Source organism: Etheostoma cragini, chromosome 6, assembly GCF_013103735.1.
Source record: "Etheostoma cragini isolate CJK2018 chromosome 6, CSU_Ecrag_1.0, whole genome shotgun sequence".
NCBI classification, from domain to species: Eukaryota; Metazoa; Chordata; class Actinopteri; order Perciformes; family Percidae; genus Etheostoma; species Etheostoma cragini.
Genome location: NC_048412.1, coordinates 20,075,836 through 20,102,787, shown reverse-complemented (window position 1 = coordinate 20,102,787; position 26,952 = coordinate 20,075,836). Strand labels below are relative to the sequence as shown.

At 40.6% G+C, this 26,952-nt stretch overlaps 2 protein-coding genes across 8 annotated transcripts in view; both read right to left on the bottom strand.

The window, feature by feature from the left end:
• The window catches only part of arhgef1b (Rho guanine nucleotide exchange factor (GEF) 1b), a 42,837-nt gene extending 36,417 nt beyond the window's left edge, over positions 1–6,420 (bottom strand). For 5 of the 7 annotated variants that reach the window (XM_034873211.1, XM_034873208.1, XM_034873212.1 and 2 more), the window contains exon 1: positions 6,161–6,419. The gene's annotated coding sequence lies outside the window, so the exon portion shown is untranslated. Of the gene's footprint in view, positions 1–6,160 lie in introns of all 7 variants that reach the window. The other 2 variants (XR_004656849.1, XM_034873209.1) reach the window with 1 other exon arrangement.
• A 2,739-nt stretch (positions 6,421–9,159) lies between these two features.
• erfl1 (Ets2 repressor factor like 1) overlaps positions 9,160–26,952 on the bottom strand; it is a 41,426-nt gene continuing 23,633 nt past the window's right edge. Inside the window, exons 3-7 of the mRNA XM_034873245.1 lie at positions 18,076–18,149; positions 17,161–17,395; positions 15,132–15,309; positions 13,332–13,461; positions 9,160–11,736 (exon numbers count right to left, since the gene is read on the bottom strand). Coding sequence (XP_034729136.1) covers positions 10,919–11,736; positions 13,332–13,461; positions 15,132–15,309; positions 17,161–17,395; positions 18,076–18,136 — 1,422 coding nt within the window. The 5' untranslated portion in view covers positions 18,137–18,149 and the 3' untranslated portion in view covers positions 9,160–10,918. The remainder of the gene's footprint in view (positions 11,737–13,331; positions 13,462–15,131; positions 15,310–17,160; positions 17,396–18,075; positions 18,150–26,952) is intronic.

Sequence of the window (26,952 nt, the reverse complement as noted above, 5' to 3'; positions counted from 1 at the left end):
AATTAAGTGTTAACGAGCAGTTGGACAGGTGTACCTAATAAAGTGGCCGGTGAGTGTATATACATATATATATATATACATACATACATACATACATACATACATACATACACACACAAACTGGAGATGCGGAGGAAAAACATGGGCATTGAACACAGTGTGTGCTGAATGACACTATGACTAGTGACTACACTAGCGACTGAAGGTCAGGACATATCAACCTCTGCTGCTTTGGTTTCTTATCTTTTTTAATCTGGCTTTCGCAAGCCCCTGATTTAGTAAAAGTGCCAAAAAGGTATTACTTCTGAACAGATTAGCTTAACATACAGTACAAGCATCTTAAATCATTCCACAAACACCAACTTGATTAAAGATTACAATCTTATCAACTCGCAGAGATAAAACATTTCAAGATAACAAGACCTAATGTGACTGAACGTCTGCATGTCAGTTCTAGTAGGTAAAAGGGCAACAGAATAGTTGTCTGAACATTACAGAGGGCAAAGTTATCTAAAAAATCTCTTCACTGCACTGACAGTAAACAAACAACAGCGGAGAGGGTGCACTGCCAGATATATTAGATAGTGTGTGTACATGGTAAGTGATGTCAGTGTATGCCGGGGAGAGGGAGAAGCTCATCTGTGTTGAAGGTGTAAATACCTTCTTAAATATTTTTTACTCTACTTTTTGAAGACCTCGTCTTTTTTTTCTTCTATAATCCCACTACATCTTGTCCTATTTTCCTGTCTCTCTCTCTCTTTCTTAACTTCCTTCCTCCGTCTTCTCCACCTTTAGCCTAAAAGAAAGCGAACCCTTGTTTGATCGCTCCAAGACAGCCAGTGCATTCATGGCCGGCAGACAAGGGCCAATTATGTAATTCAACGACCATTACGTAGTGGCTAAAATAAGATTATAGCCAATAGAGCAGGGAAAACACAGGCAGGTCTTTTTATTGCCTTCCATGTTAGTCAGCTATAGGTCCAAGCAAATCCTATTGTTGAATCCCTCTGGGTTTTCGGATTTCAAAGGGACTTTTTGCTCCACAGACATGTCTCATCCACTAACAATGTCAACATGAAAGTTGAGAGACTGCAATGACCTTTTCTTGATCTGATTTTATTTGGATAAAATTGTTGCAGAGAATCCTCGACCATATCTCTTTATATGATTTTAGCTGAGCAGACATTCCTCTCAGGAGGTTTTTAATGATGCTGAACAATCCCCACCCCCACCCACACAATCTCAATGCAAGACTTCCCAACATTTGAGGATAACTTTAAGGTATCCCAAATGACAAGCTACTGCGGAGCCTCCTCCCTTCTGCATGCATACAACCACGCATGTTCACAAAAGTAATCTACCTTCTCTTCATTTTCTATTGTCTCTCCTTGGGGCCAAAGTACACATCACTCTCTTGCTCCAACAAACTGCCAGCCCCACCCCCAGCCTCCATCTCCCCTGTCCCCATATAGAGGTCATCGACTTCATGGAAACAGTTGATGGGCGGGGGCCAATCGACTGGCATGGATTGGCAGCTCAGAGTAAACCTCCAGCTTGGCCTAACTGCTTCCATGTGGGTGTGGGTGTGTGTGTGTGTGTGTGTGTGTGTGTGTGTGTGTATATGTGTGTGTGTGTGTGTGTGTAGCAGTAATTGCTAAAGCCAACACAGAAACATCTGATTGACATTTTGTGACACAAAAAGCTCCTCATCCATTCACAAGTCTGTTGTGTGAATTCGTGAACTGTGTGTTTGTGTGTGTGTTTGATTGCTGTGGATTTTAATGAAAAATACCAAACAAAGCAACAAGCTGATACTAGACATTTTTGGAAGGAATTCAGCCTGGCGGGAACCGAAGTCTCTGAGGCCAAATGCCTCTGTACTTGCACACCTTGGTTCATCATGCCAGAAGTTTGCAATCCAGATATTTAACATTCTTCTCTCCCTCAGGACATACCTATTAATAAGGCATCAAGTAATAATTCAATCTTTATCCAAGACAGTTCTTTGTCCTGATCATAATCAATGTTTTACCTCAAATTTAAATCTGCAATGATTTATAGACTCCAAATGTGATTAGCTAACACTCAAGAAAAGGCAAACCATAGAGCTGAACATTTTCATATTTGAGAAAGCGTAATCCCCGGATTTAACATTGCACTCAACACTGTCAGACTCACGATGGACAGTTATATAATAAAAGAAGCAAATGATCAATACAGCAGAACTAACGCTATCCCAAATCCATCTCCTGTCAAAATCTTCTGCCTACATTACCCACAATGCAAATCGGCCACTAACAGTTCAGTTAGAGAATCGAGTGTGTTATGAGCGGCTTATGAAGCCTCGAGCAGAGATGAGGAGCGGGCTACAGAGGTCTGGTAAGCTCACTTCTTTCTTACTCCACACCTCTAGATTTGTAATTGTTAAACTTGTAGTCTTAGTTGGTAAATCTTGGCCTTAAACCTTCAAAATTGAAATAGAAATTATGAAATACTGTGTTATTGTAAAAGCTTCATTATCATGTATCCTTAGTGTTACAACATTTATTACAATATCAAAAATACAAGAATCCTTTTTGTTTGTAAAAGCCTGTCTTGTCAGCAGCAAACACTCAGACTTGAAGACCTTTCACCCCACCATACCCCCCATTTTTCACTCCTCAAGAGTAAACATCATCTATGGAGTCGAGTCTCGGTTTTTCCACTGTGACCCTCAAATGAAAGAGCTCATTCTCCGTTTCCTCCCTCTCTCACTCGCTCTCCCTCACATAAGCTTTCCAGCCAGCCATCCCTCTGACTCACACTTGGACAGAGGGATGTAACTCTTTCCATTTTCTACCTTTTTTTTTTTCAAGAGTGCAAGGAACAGGCTGCTGTAGCCCAGGTTATACTAGCACAAAAACCCTCCTATCGTTAAGTGTGAGAGCTGAGATTGGTTGCATTCAGTTTGGTCTCTGAGGGGGTCATTCAGTTGTTGGGGGGATGTCACTGCTGCACACACATGACTCGCATGTCTCACACATGCACACACAACCACACATACTGCAAACAGGAATGCTTGTCTAGTTTGACTGCAGTGTGTGAAACAGTGCTGAATGACAGCAGAGAGATGACATCGACAGGTGAATACACTGAGCTGCCTGTGTGAGCTAATTTCACTTAAAAAAATCATTGTCCTGTAAATGTGCTGATAACATATAACTACTGAACAGTTGCATGTATGTGCTAGCTTCACAGTGAATGGTCTGAAATGAACACATGAAAAAATAATCAATGGTTTGCCTACATTAACATATTTTGTCAGCTCAGACAAAGGGCAAAACAAGTCAGTACAAACGAGTGTAGTGGGGCTCTGTATTCCAATAATACTTTGTTACACTCTTAACATACAACTGTACTAGAGGTGGCACGGTTCATTTGTGAAATACTCAGTCAGTGGAGTTAACTTTTAAAGCTATTTATAAATCCTAATACTTTTAACTGCTTACAATTGGCAACATGGCAAAATTCTTCTGTCACAGTATATCTAATCTTCCATTGCAATAGCAACATAAACTATAGTGTAAATGCTATAGTAAATGACTCTATTGGTAATTGTTCTAGTCACTCCCTAGCTACTATATAGTATCTATGCGAACAGTCTTTAATTAGTGTCTTAATTCTGAATGTGAAATGAATCCATTATATTGTCTCACAATAGAATGAATAAAGTAGCGTCCATAACATGCACCCTCTTTTTAATTCCATCTTAATTAGTGCATTTTAAAAGGTGCAAAACCTTTCACAAATGATGCAAAATATAAAAATGTGTAAAGTAGTAATTTAGCGCTGATTCTGATTACAGTGTAAGTATCTATGAATGAATGCAGATGTGAACAAGGGAGGGATTTTGAATGACACCATAGCCTTTCGTAATAGGTATTTTTAACAGCAGACTCATTAAGATAGAAAAAGCACAGGCATTAGCCTACTAATAACATCTACATGGCTCTGTCCCATTCAATTGTCCCAGTAAGTCCGGACAGTGTGACACTGATCAAGCATGGACACAATACCTGGACCTTTACCTAAAGCAGCTAAATGGAACACAGCCATTACTAATCATATTATTTACACCTGTACACTTGTTTCTAGGTGAAAAGGCCTATTTTAGTATGTTATGATACTGACTATTCTCTGAAAAATGCCATTCATTGATGCAATAATGTCAATTTGTAGCTAATCTGGTTCAAAATCCAGTAAATACTGGACAAAGTAACACACACACACACACACACACACACACACACACACACAAAGAAATTCAGCAGATTTCACCAATCTGCAGTAAAGAACAGCCGCCCAGTCCTCTCTGCCTCTCATTATCTGCTGTCTGTGCATCAATCTAACTGCAGCCAGAGAAGAATATCTGTGTTTCCTTTGAAGTCCGAACCTGACTACAGTAAATTATTAGCTTGTCTTCAACACAGCTCCAGGCCCTTAGGACACCCCCTGGCTGTTCCAACTGTAGGGGCCTACACCTGTCATTCCAGTTGTTAGGTATCTCTCAGAGAGTTAGCGATGCCTCACTGTAGCCATATCCAAGTTTATCTTTCTACTCTCTGAGAGACTGTTGATGTGGGTGAGTTTACGCAGGCCTATCACAATAGAGAGAGAGAGAAACAAGGAGGGAGAGAGCGGCACAGCAACTCAAATTAAATCGCCAACATTCCTTTAAAAGGAAGAGAAGGTAGCCTTTGGGCTCCAGACAAGCCTGCACTTGTAAAAACGTGGAGAGAGAGAGATGACAAGTGCAGTGCTCCTCTAGTTTAGCAGAGCGTAACAGGAAGTGGCAGGGCCCTGCTTCACATGGGGCCTCTGGGGTGAAGCGTCTGGCTGGGAACGTGTCACAATCTCCGAAACCGCCAGATGCAACGCCCTTAACACACCCATGGCACCGTCTAATAATTTGCAAACCTACTCCTCGTTAAAATTCAATGGAATTATGTGTTTGTTTAGACAAAGCCTAATACCTAAACCTTGCATCAGTGAAAGCCACAGCAGCACAACAAATCAGTTAAACTAGCCTGGCCAAAAAAAGGAGGGATTAGTGAAAACATGAGGGTTTACTGGTTTGCACAATCCACACTGTTCCAGCCCCCTATCTTCAGTTAATGACTACAGTGAGATAATGAAGCCACACTACAGTGAATGCAGTTTCCTATTAGCACAAGAAAACTCGCAAATTCTGCATAGACAATGTCCTCTGTTTCACAAGGCAAAATCATCATGGGTAATCAATTATATGCAGACACTAATTACTGAACACTGTCAGACTGAAAACTCCCACTCTATATAGGCTAATTAGATGAGTGATGGTATAGGAAAAGAAGGAGGTAGCGGGACTCATGTCATATAGCCTTCCTTCATGGTGTGCTAAAACAATGTTGACAAATAAATATGAGGTAAATGGAAAGCTGTCATTCAAGTTTCTATAACCACAGTGCTGAGAGCCTTTGATTTAAATGGACAGAGCAGAAAACAACAGAACATACCTTTTAATACTACAAAAGTACAAGCAGCTCCATATTCAGTTCATATACAGTGTTTTCCTTATGAGAAACAACCACATTACTTTTATGACACATGTCAGCAGGATACTCTTGCAAAGGAGATAAGAATACATGAAACTTCACAAGGTCACCAGCTATAAACTTAAGTGACACAGTATAAACCCCCCGTGGGAATATTAAAGTGATTTGTAGTTTGGTGGAAGATCTAAAAAGTCGTAAAATCCTACATGGCTTTGCCAGAAAATACACACGGGCCAACTCTGCTATACTACCTGAAGTTGTTATACCCCTTTAACTGCTTCTGACACATACTTCAGATTTCCTAATGGGAGTCATTATTGTCCCGTTGCTACATTCATTAACCACAATGTTAAATAAAACCGTTATCAGCTCGTTTATTTTCTATTGAGTACGAGATATGTCGTGCACGGTCAGCCGAGCACAGCATTCCTTTATGTGGCGCTAACCGTCTGCAGCTCGGGCTGGAGTAAGCCATTTCTTTCGGTAAAACAAACATCCCTGACGACTTGAAATTTACCACACAAAGCCTTAAAAGTTCAAAGTCTTTATCATGTTCGTTAGCATTAGTGTTGAATTAAAATACTCACCCGTGAAATCAGAGAAAGAGACAGTCGAAGCTTCTAATAGGTTTCCTGTTCGAAAGTTGCCGTGTGTCAGTGGGAAAAAAACATTGTACGCGGAAGTAGCTACACATCAAAAAGAAAAGGAAGAAAGCACAGGGTGATTAACAGAAGGTGGATAAAAAGTAAAGAGTTACCAAAAATAACCGAGCAAAATAAAAACACACATAAAAACCGAATGTTATGTAGCCTAACTATTTGCCTATTTGAGTTTTACAGCTCGACTGTGAAAGTTCAAAAAAAGAAAAAGTAAACCGTCTAAAAACGGGTTGTTTCCGCACTGTGTTACACAGTAACTTGTCCCCATAGCACATACATATTTAATTAGCGTGATGTTAACGTTTTTACATGGTTTTGTGTTTTGTGAAAGCTACATGTTGGTCTTTACGAAACATGTTGCTACAGTATGTCAACGTGTTGTTAACATTTTTTTTAAACCGGTCTTTAATAATTATTAACCTATGTTCTACCTTAACATCGGAGCCCTGCTTAAAGCTGACTTGTTTCCAATCACTAGTATTAATGGCTGAGATGCTTGCAGCGAAGAGAAAATGCGAATTCTTCCTATATCACTTTCCTACTGTTATCTCCCAAACAACCTGTGTTTAGCATACATCATTTCACTTTTTTGTTCTTTTTCAAAGCTATGAAATGTAGTATATTTTTTATATTTGCCCGTGAATAAAATGCACACAATACTGTGAACCCATGAACAGATTACAGATCATAAAGCGCATGTCTGTCGTGTTAATTAAGGAACTGTTTACGGAGTTGACTCCTCAAATCAAACTTTATTACCTGAGCACTCATCTCACTTCTATCTTAGCCTTCTTCCGCCACCTTGTGGAGAAATATAGACATGACCTGATCGCCTTCACAAATGACGTTACCCGACTGACCCAACAATTTGACCTGTTCTTTTTTAACTAATATGACATAAAACAACATGAATTAAGACGTTCAACGTTCATTCTTGACCTTGTTGACAAAACAATCTCAGCTCAAGCTCCCTTTAGCCCTTATCCTACCCAACATATTTAACACACAATGACTACAAACTACTGTTAGAAACAGCATTCACATCTTAATCTTATTTCTTCTCAAAACAGTATTAGGCTAGCTATGTTATGATTATCATCTGAAGTACATTATTTCAGGAAAGTTTGAGTTAATTTCTAAATTGTGTAAAAGAAAAATATACAGAGCACATGATTACAAATATCTGTCTCCTTCCAAATGACTAACAAAGTGCCTCAAGCCCCCTGATAGAGTGCGAGACTTAAAATTAGGACCCATGGCAAACATTTTACATGTCATTTCTATTTTATCCAATAAAACCGTTTGGGCAGCAGTTGGGTGCTTTTGACTGGGGTCCCAAATACATTGTTTTTTTGTTTGTTTTTAAATTACACATTTAAAACAGAAAACAATTTTATGAAATCATCAGGAAAAAATTGATTGTGAAAGTCATAAAAAACTGAAAATTGTAAAATAAAGCACCCATGAGATATGACAGAAAGTCATATCATAGAAAGTCTACCTCACGCAGGTACCCCAGTTAAATCTACCTCAGAACCAGTTTCCATTCATTTGTAGATATTCGCATTTTGAGCACTTGTCTTGGCTTCTTGTCCTTGATATAAAATCTATCCTTAGATAATTTGGTGACGTCCTTAGATAAAGTGTTTACAGATGACAGGATTGGCCGTTGGGCTGAGAATTAACTGCACTATAATGAGGTCCTGTCACTTCCTACTAGACTCAACCATCTATTTGCTTTCAATCCAGGTTGATCCTCTGTTGTTTGTATTGTGGTTATAACCTTAATAAATCTCACATTTGTAATAGCTGCCGTATGGCGATGTGAGATTGTAGATATGATAGTTGAGGTCTTGAAGTTGTTTGAGTGACTGTTAGAATGTACAAACATTCCTCCATCTTGCCCTTTATGTTCAAACTGTGAAAATATGCTTAAAATCTGTTTTCAGACTTCATTATGTCATTGATTGTCACAACTGTAAAGTTTTGAATGTAAGGTGTTGGTAATATTTGGAGATGCTGTCTCACAACTTGGATATGAAATCAAACTAACAATTTACATGTTTGCAGTGAGAGGTGAAGATAAAGGAGCAGGTATCAGTCCACATGTTGAATGAGCCGCTACAGTACTTCTATCATTAATTGGAAGGCATAGGCGAATATCTGGCATAGGTCTATAAGACAAATGTAATAGTAATAGTAGTACAAGCCCAAAAAATTTGTCTGAATACTCATTACACCTTCTACGGGTGTCCTTGTAATGTACTGTAAGCACATGTTCTACATTAGCTTTTTTTTTTTTTTTTAATAAGAGTGGGTGAATCTTCACCAAATTGCTGTACCAGTGAAAATAAAACAGAAGACAACTTTAATGCACAAAATTAGCATTAGAATCTATATATTACTCTCTTATCATTAACTTCTTATTCAGATTAATGCTTTTAATAATCTATTTAAGTGAGGACAAAATAGTGGCCGCTTTGACAGAAATTCATGAAAAATTGCTGATCGAATCAAATTTCCCAAATTTAATTTTTATTAATATCAGTGCAGGGCAATTACATTTTTTTAAATACTTTGTTTCCCTCATCAACACTATGCAGGATTCATAATCAGTAACCACAATTACAATTTGGCAAATATCAGCGGTCACATCAGAATTATTTATAATATGAACTACAGGAGATATAAAGTGTACCAATAGAACAATGTAGTTTTATTCTAAACATTTTAATATACTGTGGTTTCCAAAAGAATATGCATCAAGGTTTTGTTCACCGGCATGTGTTAGATGAATTTCAAACATAATGATGCATGCCGGTGAACAAAAACCTTGACACCTGACATTGCGCTGCTCGACATCACACAATGAATCCATCCAACAAACTCAGTCAACAACAGTTCACTATCCAGAATAATGTTTATTGCTTTTAAAGATATTCATCTTTTTTGCACTTTCCATTTTTCCTCTTTACAGTAAAACAAAGAGAGATGACAGGTAAAACCACTGCATTGTCATTTTTGGATGTGTACACACACATACACACACTAAGGAAACAGTATTTACAGCTGTTAGTTAGTGTACTCCACATGGAGGTGACTGGAGGCCTTTCCTGTAGCAACTCAACAAACATAGAGCTTTACATTAAGTTTACAATAGAGCTTTCACAACTAATAGCATACCGCCACTGTTTGACAAACCATAGGCTATAAAGGCTATGAAGCTGTACAATATGGTTTAATGTTCACTCTGTGATGGGAAATAGGGCCAGAGAAAGGATGTTTGTCATTAGATCTGCAAACATAAACTATTTTTTTTTTCATGTCTTCAAGCAAAACCAATTGCTCTGCTGCTGGCATGGACAAAAAACACTGATTGAAAAATAATTAAAACATATTTTCGGGGGAGGATTTAAAAACAGAAAACGCAAAGACCAATATTATTCACATTTGACTAATTACAGTACAGTTACACTGGGTGAATTCTAACTATAAAAATAAGTCTACCGGCATATTTTTGAACCCAAAGGGTTCGTATGTTGGGCATCTGGCAAAAATGACCAAGGGGCACAATTAATTGGGGTCGAGAAAACCAGAGACAATTCCCAGTGTGAACTCTGTCCTCATCATAGAAAAACATCTTCAGAGTGCAGATCTTCTGCCGTTAATAATTTAAACTTTGATACACCTAAGCTTATACTTTTTCCAACATGTTTAAATACTGAATTAAATCACAACAATACAGCTAAATCTTATCATAGTGAATAATAATTAAATGTAATGTACACCATAATAAAATATATACACTGAAATATTCTTACAAATTTCTAGGTTGGTCAAGCTCCCTCTGCTCTCTTTTTCTTTCCTTTCACTTCTATGTGCAGGAAATACTTGAACCACAGGGCAAAAATAAAATACTCACAGACTATCACAGTTAAAACTTCCAGAAATATGGAATTTAACATTTAAATGAACACACAAGAAACAATATCATTTAAAAGTGCAAAATAAATGTAGGGGCAACAATTTAACTCACAGGATTTCGGAGGTTGTGGGATTTCATTGTTGGAGACACTGACTAAAAGGACCACCAGGTGGCAGTATTTGACTATGTCTCAAAAGTCATAGTGATTATTTATATAGTCTAAATCTCAAGAATTACGGGACAAATCTGTAAAATTGGATCGATCTGAGCATTATTTGTTGTTCTGTTCTGTTGGTATAGGGATGTTGTTTGTTAATGTTTGTCAAGGCAGGCATTGGTGTGTTGTAATTTACCACCTCACTGCCTTCTGTCATAGCTCGGCTGCAGACAGCACGCTGTAGAGTAGTTGCTGGCAACGTGTAAAACAAGTCTACAAACCATGGAGGGATCATTTGGTGTGAGAGATCACAACAGAAAGGACAAGATGGCGACACAGACAGCTCATGCCCTCAAACTGTATGCGCTATATGTCCTAAGATGGACGAGTCGGTAGTTTCATGGACCGTAGGCAAGTTAAACACTTACACAGCAAACAGGAAAACAGAGGTTTCCTGAAAGAAGTCCCTATCAAGAGTGATCGGGGGTTTGACAATTTAAATCAAAAAAGTGTCTCAGAGAATAGAAAGGATTGAAGGAGAGGAGAGAAAAAGAGAGTTATCAGAGCACAGACTGGCAAGATGGTGGACGTGGGAGAAAATGTATTAGCTGTGTATCATTTTGAGAGTCTCTGTCTCCCTGTGTCTTTCATGCAGAGCCACAGAGGGGGAAAGTGACGGAGGCAGGGACGGGGGTGGGGGACTGATGGGCATCAGGCTCTTCAGAGGATGTGGGGACACTGTCGGGGGAAGAGATGAGATGGGTGGCAGCACGCTCCCTTTCTTTCCATTCAACACTATCTGTGATCGGTGGCCCAGGCTGGATTCCTTCCTGATGCTGAATTCCTGCTCGTTTTCGTTGTCCGAGCTGCAGTCGCTCAGATCTGTGATCTCTAGGTCTGAGTCGGACTCCAGGTCCTGCTTCACTCCTCCTCTCCTCTCCGTGGGGCTCTGCCGACCTGTCACAGTCCCGGCTCCCAAGTCGACTGCTCCCAGACCCAGACTCAGCCCCGTCCCTAGAGGATTGGCCTCCACCCTTTCCCTTTCCCCCAAAGACGCCCCATTGCCAATGTCCGTCCGACCCAGTGACAGGCTCCCTGGGTAGGTTGGCAGGCAGAGTCTGACTGGCTGACCACCCGCAGTGCCGTTTGTCCCTCCGGTTTGCCCCGCTGCGCCCCTCTCACCCCCACCTGCTTCCCCTGGGGGGAGCAGGGAGGAGAAGGGGTGAGGCAGCTGGGAAAGGCTGCTCTGCAAAGGGTTGGGGTAAAATTGGGAGGGGTAAAGGGAGCCAGGGGGAAGTTTGGGGCAGTTATTGAGAGAGAAGGCCCCTGAGAGGTAGGGATTGAAGCCCCAGGGGTAGTCAAAGGGTGGATTGCGAGGATACGGGCCCAGCAGGGATGGAGGTTTGGTGTAGCACGGGGCACCTAGGACAGAGAAAATTCAGAAATGGAGGTTAGCTCTCAGTAGGGCCAAAGGTTTCTTGACATACAACATCCAAAAATGTTCACTAATTATGCTCATCGGTATTAGCAATTATAATCAGAAGCCACAGGGGCCAATTGTGGCACGGCTGCTATCAACAAAAAAAAACCTGATGGTTAATTTATGCATGCCAGTACTGGGTAGTACACCCACTTCACACTGCTGAAAACCAGATGTGATCACAAAGACGCTGCACTACATCTAATCAAGCAGAGTTTAAATCTTCCAAACAATGTATTATGTTTTGATGTATGTTAATGAGATGGTTTGCCACATCATCACAGTGGTGACAGTCACATTGTTTAAATATGTTAGCTGAAAAATAATAAAGAATGCATCAGCACCCTGGTCTGTTTACTTCCAGAGGTTCATTCTCTGACAGAAGGTAAACTTGCAAACTGGGGACCTCCTGTCCCCTCAATGTTAACTTTTAGATGTAGCCAATTAAATATAGCCCCATATTTGAATTCAGGTCCTTGTGAGCATTACTTCATATAAGCAAAAGAGGGTACATTTGGGGCGTGCTGGAATACAATTTTAATGAACAAACAAAAGCATTGCCTCTCCACCTACTGTACTTCCTTCCAACTGACAACCAACTCAAACATTCTCTCTCTCTCTGCTGCACTCTAAATCTTTCTCAGTCTACCTCACTCTCTCTTTCACTCTGTTATTTACTATGCAGGGCTAATTTGACAGTGGTGAAGTCTCTGAGTGCTGGGCCAGGAGTAGCTGGCAGACACATGAATATTGAATCAGTCAGGCAGGCCTCACTTGCTTATGAAAACACAGTAATGGGCGCCCACAGGCCACAAACTGAAGCCTGCACCCTCAATTAGGGCCTTCCTGCCTGGGAAGGGATTAGGACAGCAGGGACACATGGGAGGGAGAGGAGGGTGAGAAGGGAAGAAGGGGGGAATAGGACCTGAGGACAAACAGAGTGGGGAAGGAGGGGGGGCAGGTTGTGTGATGAGGAGGGCATGTGTGTGTGCGAGTACATCTGTTTACACATTGCCTCTCTAGCCGTGCACATTCATACACATTGTAATGCACGTATAGAGCATGGAGAAGTACAAACAACACATACATTAACCGACAATATATATACACAGATAATTAGGCAAATAGACACAAATTTGTGTGTGTTTGTTGTCACTAAATGAGAAAGAAGTGGACAACTGCAAAAAAAAAAAAAATGCTGAAAAGGTGGAGGATTTCTCCTTATTTAAACTTTTTTCTTACCACCGCTGAAATGCATAATTCACAATCTACCCTGGCCTCTCTCACCTGAAGCACAGCCTCGCTGCATTGGGACAGCCATCTCTCTTATTTCCTTTAACAATAAATGTTCATGCCTCCCCATATCCTCATTCCTCTCCCTGCTCTCCTCTTTATCTCTACCTTCTCCTTCTCTCTTTGTTTAAGAGGGTCTGTATGCTGCCTATACTGAATGAGGAATGAGGAAGGCTTTGTCTCTGCAGTACTGAAAGATTTCTATTTTTGCACTGGCACTTTTGACTAACTTTTATTAGCTCACCTGAACTGAGGAAGGGGAATGCATCCAGTCTCAGCTTGTCTCCTTCGGGCCCTGGTGCTGTGGTCCCACGATCAAACAGGGACGTTGCCCTGCCAGACTCTGGCAAACGAGGAAACAGGGACTGTATGGCCTGAACAACAAAGAGGGAGAGAAAAAGGGAAAATAATTAAATTAATTTCTGAACTTCCCAAATCAAACACACGCATTGCTACAAATCTGCCCTGATGGCGCTGCTGCATTGTGCGGTGTAAAGTCATATGTTGACAGAAGCACCCATGCGGAGTGTGATGCAAACAGTGACAGAGTTGCAGCAAGGACAGGCTAAAAAGGGGTGTCATGGGACTCAGGGTAAAAAGGGAGGTAGGAGGACGCAGAGGCTCAGAGACTCAAAGGCAGGAAGAGTACAGAGTCAAATGGAGACCAGCGATTAAGATTGTGGGCACAAAGGATAAATGACAAGGAGAGAGAGGGATTGTGGGGCTTGGTCCTGCGTGAAGGGACACAGGACGAATAGGACTGAGATCTGAGAGAATGACATCCATCCAGGATGTAGGGCAGCTGTGTTTGTGTGTGTGTGTGTGTGTGTGTGTGTGTGTCAAGGGCTGCATTTATTTTGTGTTAAATATGTGAAGGAGAAGGAGACAAGGTAAAATAAATGGAACAGTTGAATCTCAGGAATCAAGGGGACAAAGGGGGGATTTTTACCCCCCTAGCAGGACTTTGGATCAATAGTAACTGTCACCCCACAGCCCCAAGTTTGAAAGGCGAGACTGTACTCCCAAGCTGCGAGATCTGCGTTGCTTAACAAACCGCATTAATGACCCGCCATTGATCTGATCTGACGCGACCCCTTTGCTTTCTATTTCTTTGATTTTCAATCGATGACAGATGGATACGCCATCGGAGACAGGGATGAGAGAAGGAGGGGATAACGCCTCCTTTTGTTTTAAGGACAAGTTAAAACCGTCCCCCTCCACTGTCTCCTTCACAGTCTGTGTCTTCTTATCCCATCTTAAGGCTAGTGCAGACACATGATGGATGATTCTCTCTTACTGTACTTTCAAGTCCCGTGTACTTTCTAGGACATTAGTTGTTTAAAATAAATGAATCCTCAAACTGGCACTCACTAAAAGATACTTGTGTACAATGTGTACACTTTAAACGCATTTAAATTGATTTGTTAATTGTTTCATTTTCTCCAAATATGGGATCACTTAAAGAAAAATCATGACATTATTTTTCAATTAAATTAGATAATGTTTCTTTCTTTCAGCATTCTGTTACCATTTATCTCTGTAAAAAATGTACAATCTCTCTAGGCAAATAATACATATTCTATTATTATTACCATTAGAGTTAGTGAATAAAAGATAGACAAGACGATTACCAGACATTCTCTTTTAAAAAGCAAACGCACAGCAGGGGCCTGAGAAACAACAGCAAAATTACTAGAGTGAAATGGATTTCAGTTACCTGAATTAAATCACTATTCATAAAAAGGGAAGGCATAGAGCACTGTGTCTTGCTATTTCTTTTTCTGTTTTCTTTTTATCAGTTATCTCACTTTTTATTCCCTGTGTATTTGAGAACCCTTTTTATTATCTGCTATAAAGACACACCTAACTAAGGAGTCACATCAAATATGGTCATAATGTAGATTTCGGTCTGTATTCTTAAATGTGTCTGACTTTAAATTTCTTTTTTTTATTAACACTTCATTTACTGCATATATTTATCTTACAAAATAAATCCCTCTACCAATCCCACCCTCTCCCAGTCCCTTCATCCTACCCTTCGTACCTCTGGGCTGCAATCTGGTGCGGTGGAGCCCCCGTTAAAGTGGTTCTGGGCCAGAAAGAAGGGAGAGTTGGCCATGTCCAGGATGGGGTAGTTCACCAACACAACCTTACTGAAGTTAAACTTGTAGGTGAAACGCTTCCCTTTGGTTTTGTGCAAAATTCGCTTGTTGTAGTAATACCTGTAAATGTGGAGGTGGGGATAATGAAGAAGGCATAGAGTGTGTGTAAAGGAAAAAGGAAAAGGAAAAAGACAAGAGGAGGGAAGGATTAATATAATGCTTGCATCAAGGTTTTGTGTCTTATTGCTACAAGAAATGAATAAGTAAACAAATTCAGCGCTGCAGGACAAGAGCGAGGCTGATTTCCCACTGTTTGTATTCATCTCCTCCTTACTCAAATCAATTCATGTCTGTCTGACTGCCTTGATTCAATACAATATGGTTCTTTAAAGGGAAATTGTATTCAGCTGTTAGCAGACAAAAAGACAAAAAGCAGAGTCCCTTTACAGCATAGAACAAAAACAACAAAAGAAAATACTTTCCTACTAAATTTCACCATGCACAAGATTTTATCAATTACAAAATATAATGTTTTTTATTATGACGTATAATATGACATGGATTATTGCATTAAAATAACTATAAAAAAGATTCTTTCATGACCCTGAAATTATTAGTGTCTTAATATGAGAAACCAAGCGTACTTCTATGTAAACACATTGATTTCATTCAGAACACACAAATTTGTCACTGTTAAAGTAAAAGTAATTCACAAAATTTTTAGGAAGGATGGTATTTATATGAATCATTATTAGCAATTTAGACCTGATATTATTCAACAAATGTGATTTGTTAATGTAAATGACACTGAGAAGCTGCCACTGTTTTCAACAGTAAAGCACCTTTAAAAAGACAACAAGAGCCGTCTCCATGGTAACAACCTTAGGTGTCTCCCGCTGGGCATGTAGAGCCGCCATCATGCCTGTTTCCTGTGCCACCCACTGAGGTGTCACAATGTACAGTCTGCCAGGATGCAAAGTTGATCAACAGTAAAGGCAAAACGTGGAGCCATCTGGCTCAGGTAAAGGAGCCGAGTGCTCAGATGGGGGAGCGCTGGGGGGAGGGGGAGAGGGGAAAGTGGGAAGTTGCAAATTGAAAAACCTGTGGGTGTCTTATCGCGAGACAGAAGTTCAAATCTCGGGCGCCATTTCTTTCAGCACTTAGATTTCTTCGTTATAAATTGACCACAGGGAGTGCACCAAATACAGAATGCATTAGACAACCTCAGCATTAAATACTGGTGAGCAACGCTTCATTATGCAGACACACAATATCAAACTAACAGCAGCATGTAGGCATCAGCATGTATTCACAGTGGCTGCGCCCAGTGCAATGATGTGTACGTGTTTTGCTTTGCGTGGCAATTGTGCCGTGCCCCTTAATTGAGCAATTAAGTGAGGCTAATTAAGAAGGCTAATTGTGGCCCCAGCCAATTCATAACAATTAGACTCTGACGACAGCCCCCATTAACAAGAGGCCAAAGGAAAGCAAAGGGAGGGTGGTGGGGTAGTGAAACAAGTCGGGGTATGTATTTGCATGAGCAAACTGTGTGTGTGGTTGGGGGTGTAAACTGCTGAAGGTATGGAGAACGAACGGTATAATTTTAATCACCTTCGGCAAGTTTGGTGCCAAGCAGTTTCCCCATTCTCCACTCTGAAGAAGTCCAAGCAATTTCAGACTGGGGCTTAATTTTGAAATCCCTATTGAATTTTTTATTTGGCAGCTCAATGGTGAACTTTCCATTAGGATGTCCACAGATAAGGAGAAAGTGAGGGTATTGACGTTCCCCAGGAAAAGCCCCACCTTTATCTTTCCATTAAACCAACATGAAAAAGATAGACGTAAGTGAGGATTCAGCCAAACAAGAGTAAACAATTTATGTATGATAAACAGCACGATAAAAATCTTGGTTTTTCTGATACCAACAGTGTTGTTGCTTGACATTTTATCACAACGCGCACAAACACATACCTTAGTGCCCTGCTCAGCTTGTCATAGTTCATGTGAGGTTTGCATTTCCTTAACCCCCACAGCCGAGCCACCTCGTCTGGATCCTTGATGACAAACTCTCCATAGTCCCCCTGCCATGCGATCACCCCCTGATACTCCTCCTTCTGCAACAGCTCCAGGATGAAGTGCCAGAGCTGGATCTGTCTGGACCCGGGGCTTGACTCAGGCTTGTAGGCCCAGTCTGGGAAGGCGATCCCTGGGCAGAGGTAACAGGAAAGAGAGGAGGATGAGGTTAGGGCCTGTCATTTGTCTCGCTGCTTGCTGGGGGGTGGGGGGGGGAATCGCTGTCTGAATGACTGATGAGTGATGGAGGTGAGGGATGATGTGTTTAATATCACAGCACGTGCCTTGAGCAATGTTAGTCTGTGCTAATGCCCTCTAGCCTCAACAGATTGGTCAGTGAGATGATGACAGCTCGCTGGGAGAGATCTGATTGATGCTGCTCAGGCCTGAATTCTAAAAGCCAACTGTATGCACATCATAGATGGATTTAAGTAGCTTTTTGACTTCCAAAGGGAATCAGGCACTAACTAACCTTGTAAAAACATTAGATATACAACCAATTACTACCAGAGACTTAATTTGTTTACCAATGTGCGTGTGTATGGTTAATTCTTATTAAAGTGCTGGAATTTCAAAATTCATTTGAACATGTTTCACTTTGATTTTCATGATGATGGCTACGTTTTATCATTTGCTTGTTTTGGCTGCCTGGTTATACTCATATCACACATGTAACAAGGGTCTAGATTTAGAAGTATGTTTGAAGATGTCTGCACATATGTGAGTGGTTGATTGTACAAAATGCATGACTTTACGCAAACTTGGTCAACAAAGAAATTATACCCCTTGCATGAGCTTGATTGCGGGACTGACCTGGCGTCCAGAGTGCGGGCACCGGTGGGAGCAGCAGATCACTGACGCAGTTACAGTCCATACCTCCACAACACCTGGACCAAAACACAGAGATGGCATAGTGGTTAAAGACAAAGTCAGAAAACAATGATTACTAGACTTTTGCATTTATACATTTTGAAAAACCAGAGGAAAGACATTTCATTGAAAAATATTTGCTAAAGCTAGAACAACTACCCAACAGGTTTTATTTCAGTGAGTTGAAGTTGACAAGTGTAAACTTTGTTGAAAATGGAGGTATTGCATAAGAGTCTAAGGGCGTAATAGGATCAACAACATACCTCAAATCAATGTGAAATATGGCAAGGTTATGTTTCATATGTCTTAGGTAGAGATCAGGTGTTTGATGGATGTGATCTTGTGTGGCCACCTGAGGCTGTGTCTGATGCAACATGGTGGACATCCCTATAGTGCATTTATGAACACAGGGAATTAAATAGACTTTTGAAAACCAAGTTAAAGTTGGGTCATATTATACATTAAAAATAGGAGCTTTTAATATATAATATGGCTTGGCTATTCTCTGAAATTAAAAACCACAATGTTAACTCAACGATGTCTATGTGCAATGCTATGTTCAGGTTCACTACAATTAGCTACAGAAACTGGTAGGTTTCTTTTAGTACAAGAGGAATGACTTTGGTTGTTATGTGATTTAGGCATTTGTAACAATGAGAAACACCTCTCAGTATAACACGATACAATCCAACAGTACCACTAACTTCATCCGCCAACATGACCAGAAAGTTGAATCACCACCTCTCCCAAAAAAGGTCTAAACAAAAACGGAACATTATAACCTTTCATGAAGGTAGGATTTATTTTAGTTTAACCTAGCTGCACCTAAAAATAAAATGGCAACAGGGTGTATAAAGTGGCATGAAATGGAAATGCTCAAGGACAAGTACCTCAAAATTGTATATAAGTACGGTACTTAAGTAAATGTACTTAGTTACATTCCTCTACTGGTAATTATGTAGTAGTTCTAAACAATATTGGAAAAAGGATAAATCAAAATTGTCATTCAGATTTTTCTCTAAAACAATAACTGACTCAAATATACAATAATGGCGTTATTTATAGATTTTTAAAAAATATTATTCTTTTCCCTGTAATGGATAGAACAGCTGAAGACAAGAAAGTGTGAGCGAGAGAGGGATAACATGTAACAAAGGGCCTGGAAAGGAATCAAACCTAGGCCACTGCGGTAAAGACTGAGTCTTACTACATGGGGCTCGCTCAACCAGGTAAGCTGGCAAGGCGCCCCATAATGGAGATATTTAATGTACTGTAATTAGGCACCTTTCATGTTTTACTAGTCTGGCTTAATGCATGCCAACCAGGAAGGTTGTGGTGGTTTAAATATATACAAACAAGCCAGAGTGTTTTTCCCCTATCGCAGAAAAGATAGGTTGTGTAGCCAGACCATACTCCATCGCTAACACAGCTCTATAGGTCTGGCAATGTCAAACTAGTTTTTACAAACCCAACTGAGCACCACACCTGTGAACACGCCACAGGTGTTCACAAAAGTCTTAGACAAACTGTTGATATTCAAGCCATGGCATTGATCTTGCAGGTACTCTGGACAACAATGAGTGGATTAAATGAGAGCGTATAATGATAATGTGTCCTAAAGAAATGCAAATAGACCTCTGCTGACAGGAAGACGTAAGAGATTGCAGTGCTTCCATGACAATCGAGGGGAATGTGAGACAGGATCTAGTTTAGATATCACAGTTTCAACAGGGTTGTTTTACAAAGCTCAGATGGAAGAGATGCCATGCTGCTACACTGGTGTATTTAATGCTGGCCTCTCTATCTCTCCCTGTACTCTCTGCCTGTATTTAATTATGCTCTGTGAATTTTGGATTTTCCCTCCAGCATTGAAATGGAACGTGAATTATTAAGGTGTGTTTGTATAAATTATTATTGCTAACTCCAGGCATTTCTCTCTCTCTCTCTCTCTCTCTCTCTCTCTCTCTCTGACCGACTCTCTCTACCCATCTATCTCTCGCTCACTCTCACACTGCTTCTAGCCTTTGGATTGTGGCCCCTCTCACTCTCTCATCCCTCTCTTCATCTTTCTTGTTTTCAAGTCACTCTTTCTGCCTTCAAATATAGAGTTGGCATTCATCCTATCTCACTCACGTATTTTTTCACATCATTCATGTTATCATTCCTTATTTTTCATCTCTTTCTATTGGCCTTTCGGCTTTCCCCGTTCAATTTCCCATAATGAGTCAAAGTTAACACCAGGGTTCAAATAACAGCTATAAGTTACGTCTTCATAAAAAGCTCGTCATTTCCACACAGGATTTCGTTCCAGAAAACTATACTACACGCAGCCTGTTAGATCACTTTGTATTCAGTGTACCAGTAGGATGTCAAAACGCACATTGGCCTTCACATATTGAGAAACAGCTCTCTCTCAAATTGTATATCTTTCCATTAAACTTGATATAACCCGTACACAAAGTCTTCAAAAAAATAAGATTTTCTTTGTGTTCAAGGTAGTCATCTATAGGTTTCCTCTTCCCTGTGCGCTACAGGTCATCAAAACTGCATCACCTGTTTCATTTGCCATATTCTCGTGGTCCACAGCGTGTATAAGCTTGTCTCCTCGGAGGATAATATGTATATGTGCTTCTATCTGTCAGGGTCTCCCCAGCTACCTCTCATACCACCTACACACCGCCTACATCAATATCCATCCTCCCTTTCCCTATCCAACAGCGTAACTTTACAGGTGAATCCTTCTTTCCTCTTTCCCACCTCCTTTCTATTCACACACACCTATCCACTGTCTGCTCCTCCGCCCAACCCATCTCCTTTTCTCTCCTGCTCTGTGTGTTTTGCTTCGGCGCAGTAATTTTCCGTTTGATTTCGGAGGTAATGCATTTTTTACAAATCAAAGAGGAAGCCAGGCAGCCCCCCCCACCCCCCACCCCCCCTCCTCCTCCTACCTCCCCTCCATCCCTCCTCCTCCCCTCCCTCCCCAGTCTCCCTTTCTCGCCCCCCTCGGCCCCCCAGGCCAGAGAGGAGATAAAGGAGCCCCCATCATTTCCTTGTTAGTTTTGATTTGGGCAGCACAGGGCTTTCAAGTTCCCCCCATCACCCCCAGAAACATTATAACTAGCAGCCCAGGGAATACTGTTCCTCATACGCACACACTCTAACACACACATGCATGCACAGACTGTCAGATACAGACACTCACAGATTGTAATGGATTGTACATGCACAGTAAACACACTGTCTTGAGCAGATATGCCGCAAATACACAGGTATTCAGGTAGCTGGCACACACACATACACGCTTGAACACACACACACACGCACACACACACACACACACACACACACACACACACAATGAGAAGCTTCACAAAGTATAAGACATGGAGCCCATAGATATCGACAAATCCATATAGACACACCAAAACTCATCTCACCAAGCTGAAAGAGAGAATGCACTTTGTTTACTAAAGACGGTACTGATTGAGTGCAGAGATGTATGCAGACAAAAACACAAATGCAACAAAGACCGACTGTGGACACAACAATCCAGACAAAGGGCCATCTCTACTGCAAAAAGGCCACCTATAAAAACCCAGTTTGGATGATGGATCACACAGTTACCGGCATCAATGGTAAATACATACAATAGGGGCACCGGGTTACTGTACAGTCACATGTTGACAATGGCACCTTCATCGCTCAAAGGAAACCTCTGTTGTCCTCCTCCACATGTTGTGAAGTGATTCCTGCTTCAAACCTTCTTCTGTGTTGATAATTCAGGGGCTTTTGATAATTCCGTCAGTTTAAAGAAGTGGATGGTTTTAGGGACCGTTTTTCCTGTGTCTTTAGGACACTTAAAAGATCCAAGGACTCACACACAGTCTGTTAGGTCAAGGCTGGTCGAGGCCAAAAGGTCATTGTGCTGTTGTTCGACTTTCAAACAACTACAAACAAAGTCTCAAAAAGGACATATCAGTGCACATCGTTTTTGGCCTTAAGGGAACGATGAAAACAAGCTGTAAACACAACATCAACATATTATCACCAGATCAAAGTTACTTATTTACACATCCAGCAGACAAAGAGGAACTTTAGCATCCATTTGGAGCTGTGTTTCTGGCCACTTGGTCAATGGAAGTCCCATATTCACTTCCTCTTAGCTCTGTTTTCTCTCCACAACTCCTAAGCAAGGTATATGTCTATTTAGCTGCTGAATGTTCCCCTTTCTTCACAAGTTAGCAGCTAACTTTGCTTGTCTGTCGATTCTTGCTAGGCAGGTTTTCTACAGTGGGTTTTTTAAAAGCTTTTTCACACACTTTGTAAGCTTGAGGGGAACTGCAGAGTTGGTTGATTAATCTTCGTCACTACATGACCCGTTTTCCATTACGCATCTTAATTTGATCTTTTTTTATGAATTTATAACTTTTGTGCCTTGCATTGTGTTTATTTTAACTTATTTATCTGCTCTTTTTTATTTAGAGCACTTTGTAGCTTTTATTAGAATCATATTTCCAACAATCTTTTAGAGTCCATATAATGTTGCCTGATTTTTGCTGATTGGAATAAAACTGCAGAGACAATATAAATAGAAGAAAGCCCTATTAAGTATGGTCATAATTAGAAAAGGATCGGTGAGTCTTCTAAAAACAAATAGAAAGTCATATGATATTAAAGATATTACTTTAAGCTACAAACTTGATGCAACATTAGACTTAGTCTGTTTGCTGCTTAGTACTGTCTGAGAACAGATGGATCAAATTTAAATTAGAAGTGTATTTCAAAAGAGTCCAAGAGTAAGAATTTGATAAGTTTCAGATGTTTGGAGGAGATCTGTATATGTGGAACAGAACATACACACACTGATGCAAGTTCGCAACAAGGCTGGTAATCTACAGGACCAGGCCCGTCAGCAGAGCAGTTATACTTTTGAAGTCAAGGTTAGTAGGCCACTGATGGGAGTGAAAAGGAAACAGTGTGTGGAATATACTGTACTACCGACTATGTTTTGAAATTCTGCAGAGTGACTGGGGTAGAGGGAGGAAGGGGGGCAGCCTGACATTCAGGCAACATTATATCTCCAGTGCTGTCTAAAGAAGGAAAGAGTGATGGGTCACGATATAAAAAGATAGAAAAATATAAGAGGCATGAAGAGTCTGGCCTCTCCCGCTTTCTTTTTCCACTAGATGAAACAAGCTCTGCACATCTGTCTCATCTTCCTTTTTTTGGTTGCCCCTGAAAAGGCCTAACTGAACCCTCTCTCTCTCCTTTTCTCTATACTTGCCTCTGTTCCTCTCCCTGGTAAGCTCTGACACACTGGTCAGCCTCAGGGTGGAAGAACAGAGGGACTCTGCTATGGGTTTGTTAGAGGAGATGGCAAGAAGGAGAGAGGAGAAACGAGGAGGGGAGATAGAGAGAGAGAGGAGAGGAGGAGGAGGAGGAATAGAGGAGGGGGAAGGTTGGCCAGGAAGAGGGAAAAAAAACCTGTCCATCCAAATGGCAAAAAGAAAAGTCTAAATTAAATGCTAAATTAAATTGTATCACTAAATTGGCCAATAATTCCTCTGATGTAGCTAAATTAAATCCAGAACGTTTTCAACAGGTCATATATAAAGAATAATGAATGCTTTATCTCTGTGTTGTCATGAAGTTGTTTTAGATCACATTTTATAAAACAATATTTGACCTTTGTCAAAACACAGCATAATGTAATATGCTGGTGAATATCGATCTATCCTACAAGAATAAATAAGAATGGTTCTCCCATAATATATACTGTACGAGTATGAGATAAGATATTTATGACTTAACTTTAATAACTTAAACTGTTAGACTCTAAGGGTAACCAAAATTAATGTTCTTATCTTTTAGCTCACCCAAAACCAATTAGTTGTCCTTAAAGTTCACTGATTTGTTAAAACGTTGTAAAAACAAGGGGCTTTCGCTTTTTATAAAATGTGACATAAAACTATAAAAATTATGCTATACTACAAACTGCAATATAATTGGAATACACTGAAAAAAAGCTGTGTTCTCATGTAGTTTTGGTTTTAAGATTATATTGTTTAATTTTATGTTACATGCCTGTCTTTTAACATCTTGGGACTATTTTAGAAATAAGTATTCTCAATTTTGTTATCCCTTGCATTAGCCTTATTTGTAGGTCCATAATTAAATCAAATCGCTCAAAATTACAGAAAAAAACGTGATTGCTGAAAACACAGTAACACGATTTTTTTTGTAGCGTTTAAGAGTCAAAGAGCTGCGTACACTAACGCTGGTGGCCATTTCGTTGAAGCGAAATTTCAACGTTTGCTACTTTGTACCTTGAGCACAGTGTACCCTATACACAGTATATCATACTGTCATATAATAGAGTGAGGGTTCAGTGCAACACTGTAATAGGAACAGACAGCAGTGCAGTACTGTCACTGTATTTAACCAAGATGTATAGTTACAGCAGTACTGAGGCTATGGGACTCTGCTTGTTCTCCCACAGAGCAGCCATTACTCCACACTGCGGGCAAAGCTACTCAGTCCTTCCCACCGAGAGAAAGCCTATCACATGACAGAACCGCCAAACCAGAATATCATTCGGTGAAATTCTATTTGAAACATATACTCCGTGTATCAGTGGGTAGGGTGACTGTGAGGCCAATGTGATCACCAAAATCAGGGCAGGGGGATAATGGGTCAGAATATATGTTTAAAAAAAAAACCAGCCATATGATAACAGTTGTTCCACAATTTGTTCCACAATAAACGTGGTATAAAAACAGACCTTGAAGCTACGTAATTAGCTTAGCAGCTAAGCTGTGTAGTTTCTGTCAACCCCCATGAGGAGTTCTAAGTAATGACAACAAAACTGTCAGAGCGTACTAATGATAAAAGCCCCCCACCCCCACACACACACACACAGTTGCTAGTAGCCAAGGAGCACTGAGGAGAACACGGAGGATTAAAAAAACATGATGGACTCTTCAGAAAAGGTTATTATCTTCACTATAATTTCTGTGCGGGAAAGTTACTGGACGCCACAATCTTCTGAACGTAGCCTTACTGAGAAATACAGACAGAGTTGCGTGGAGTTGAAAACCTTAATTAGCTTTGTAGCAACTCATTTGGCAATGGCTTAAATGTATGGGACGTTCATTAATATCAAAAAGTTATGCACTGGAGCTTTAAGAATAATGCTGGTTTTACGTCATACTCGCTTTGCAATACCTTCCCCTACCGCGCTGCGAATTTGGGACTGGCTAGTCACCACAACATTCAGGGATGGCCGAAAAATGTACTCTTGGCATTTCTTTAAAACAATCACAATTACCATGGCCTCTGGAAAAAGCCAGAGTGCCGCTGAAAAATAGCCTCAGGAAGGAACTTGTTTTGGCGGAACATGTACGTTCAAAAGTTGATTAAGTCATGCAACAGAAAAATTCTGATTGGACAGATAGTCTAGCTAGCTGTCTGGATTCACCCTGCAGAGTGCTGAGGAGCAGTTAACCAGAGTCCTCAGAAATCCACCAGAGTTTAAAATTCCAACACAAACAAAACGAAAGGTGACGGACATCAGACTGAAAAGAATGAAATCCAGCAGAATTTCAGGCGGCAACCAATCAATCCCTAAAGTGGATTGTCGTGGATATAGACTATATTGACAACAAATCGTATAGATAGAATGACCATTAGTCTGTCTTTCAATACTTTCCAACTTCCCTGCCCTGTCTGTGGCCTTCAGCTCCAAGCCCACTTGTCCCTGCTGAAGATGTTATCCTTCAAAAATGAGTCACAAATAAAAAAGATTAATTGGATAATTTAAGACTAAGCAGGCTAAGTTTCTTAACAGCTGAAACACTTTTTTCTTGCAGATGTTACCCAACTATTTTCATCTGCAGGTTAACAGACCTAATAGATAGTGTGTGTTTATGTAGAGTAGAGTGTTTATGGCACCAGAAGTATTGATTCATACTAAACTACTGTAGTTCATGATAATAAAGGAATATGTCACTCATGGCACCAGGGTAATAACGGTGGTCAGAGGAATATACGTACACAAACTTATTGGATCAATTCCTTGATTGGATTTGTTGACAATACCAAATATATAGAATATAAGCAGTATTATCCTTTATTGGCCAATTTCATTCATGTAGAGACCTTTTAGTGCTCCAATTATACAGTCAGATGAAGTTGAGACTGGCTCTGGTCATAAATAGTACTGTAATAGTGTAATAGTAATACTGTATCATCTGATAAATAAGGAAACCTGTTTTTTCTAGGCTTGAAAGGTGGAGAACTCCAACAAGTTTAAGAGGAGGAGAGTGGAGATAAGGATGTGAGCGCGTGAAACGGTATTAGTGTGGTATGGAACGCCGGCCTTAAGAAAATAAGAAAAAGAAGGGGGAAAAGGATGAAGAAAAAAGTATCAATCGATAGGGTTAAATTATTCATCGTCATTAATTATCGATCGTTCTCCGCTGCCGGCTCGTCCGCCTCGCGCCAGAGTTGAAAGGAGGGAAAGCGCGCTTTATTAAAACCGGCTCGAGCCTCATTGTTTCATGTCCCGCGGCAAAGAAAATGCTCGAGTTTGGCTCTGCCCGCGCAAGTAGAAAAACACACGCGCACGCAAACACACATTGCTCCATCTCCCTCTTTTACGTTCTGCTTCTCTTCTGCTCGCTCTCTCCGGACGCGCGAGAGGAGCTTTGGGGAGCCTCGCGCAGTGTTCACGGGGCGGCTGTGTCTCGCGTGGATCGATGAGGGATCAATGGCTCGCGCTGACTAATAGCCAGAGAGCGCCTTTGATCTCGCGGCTGAGAG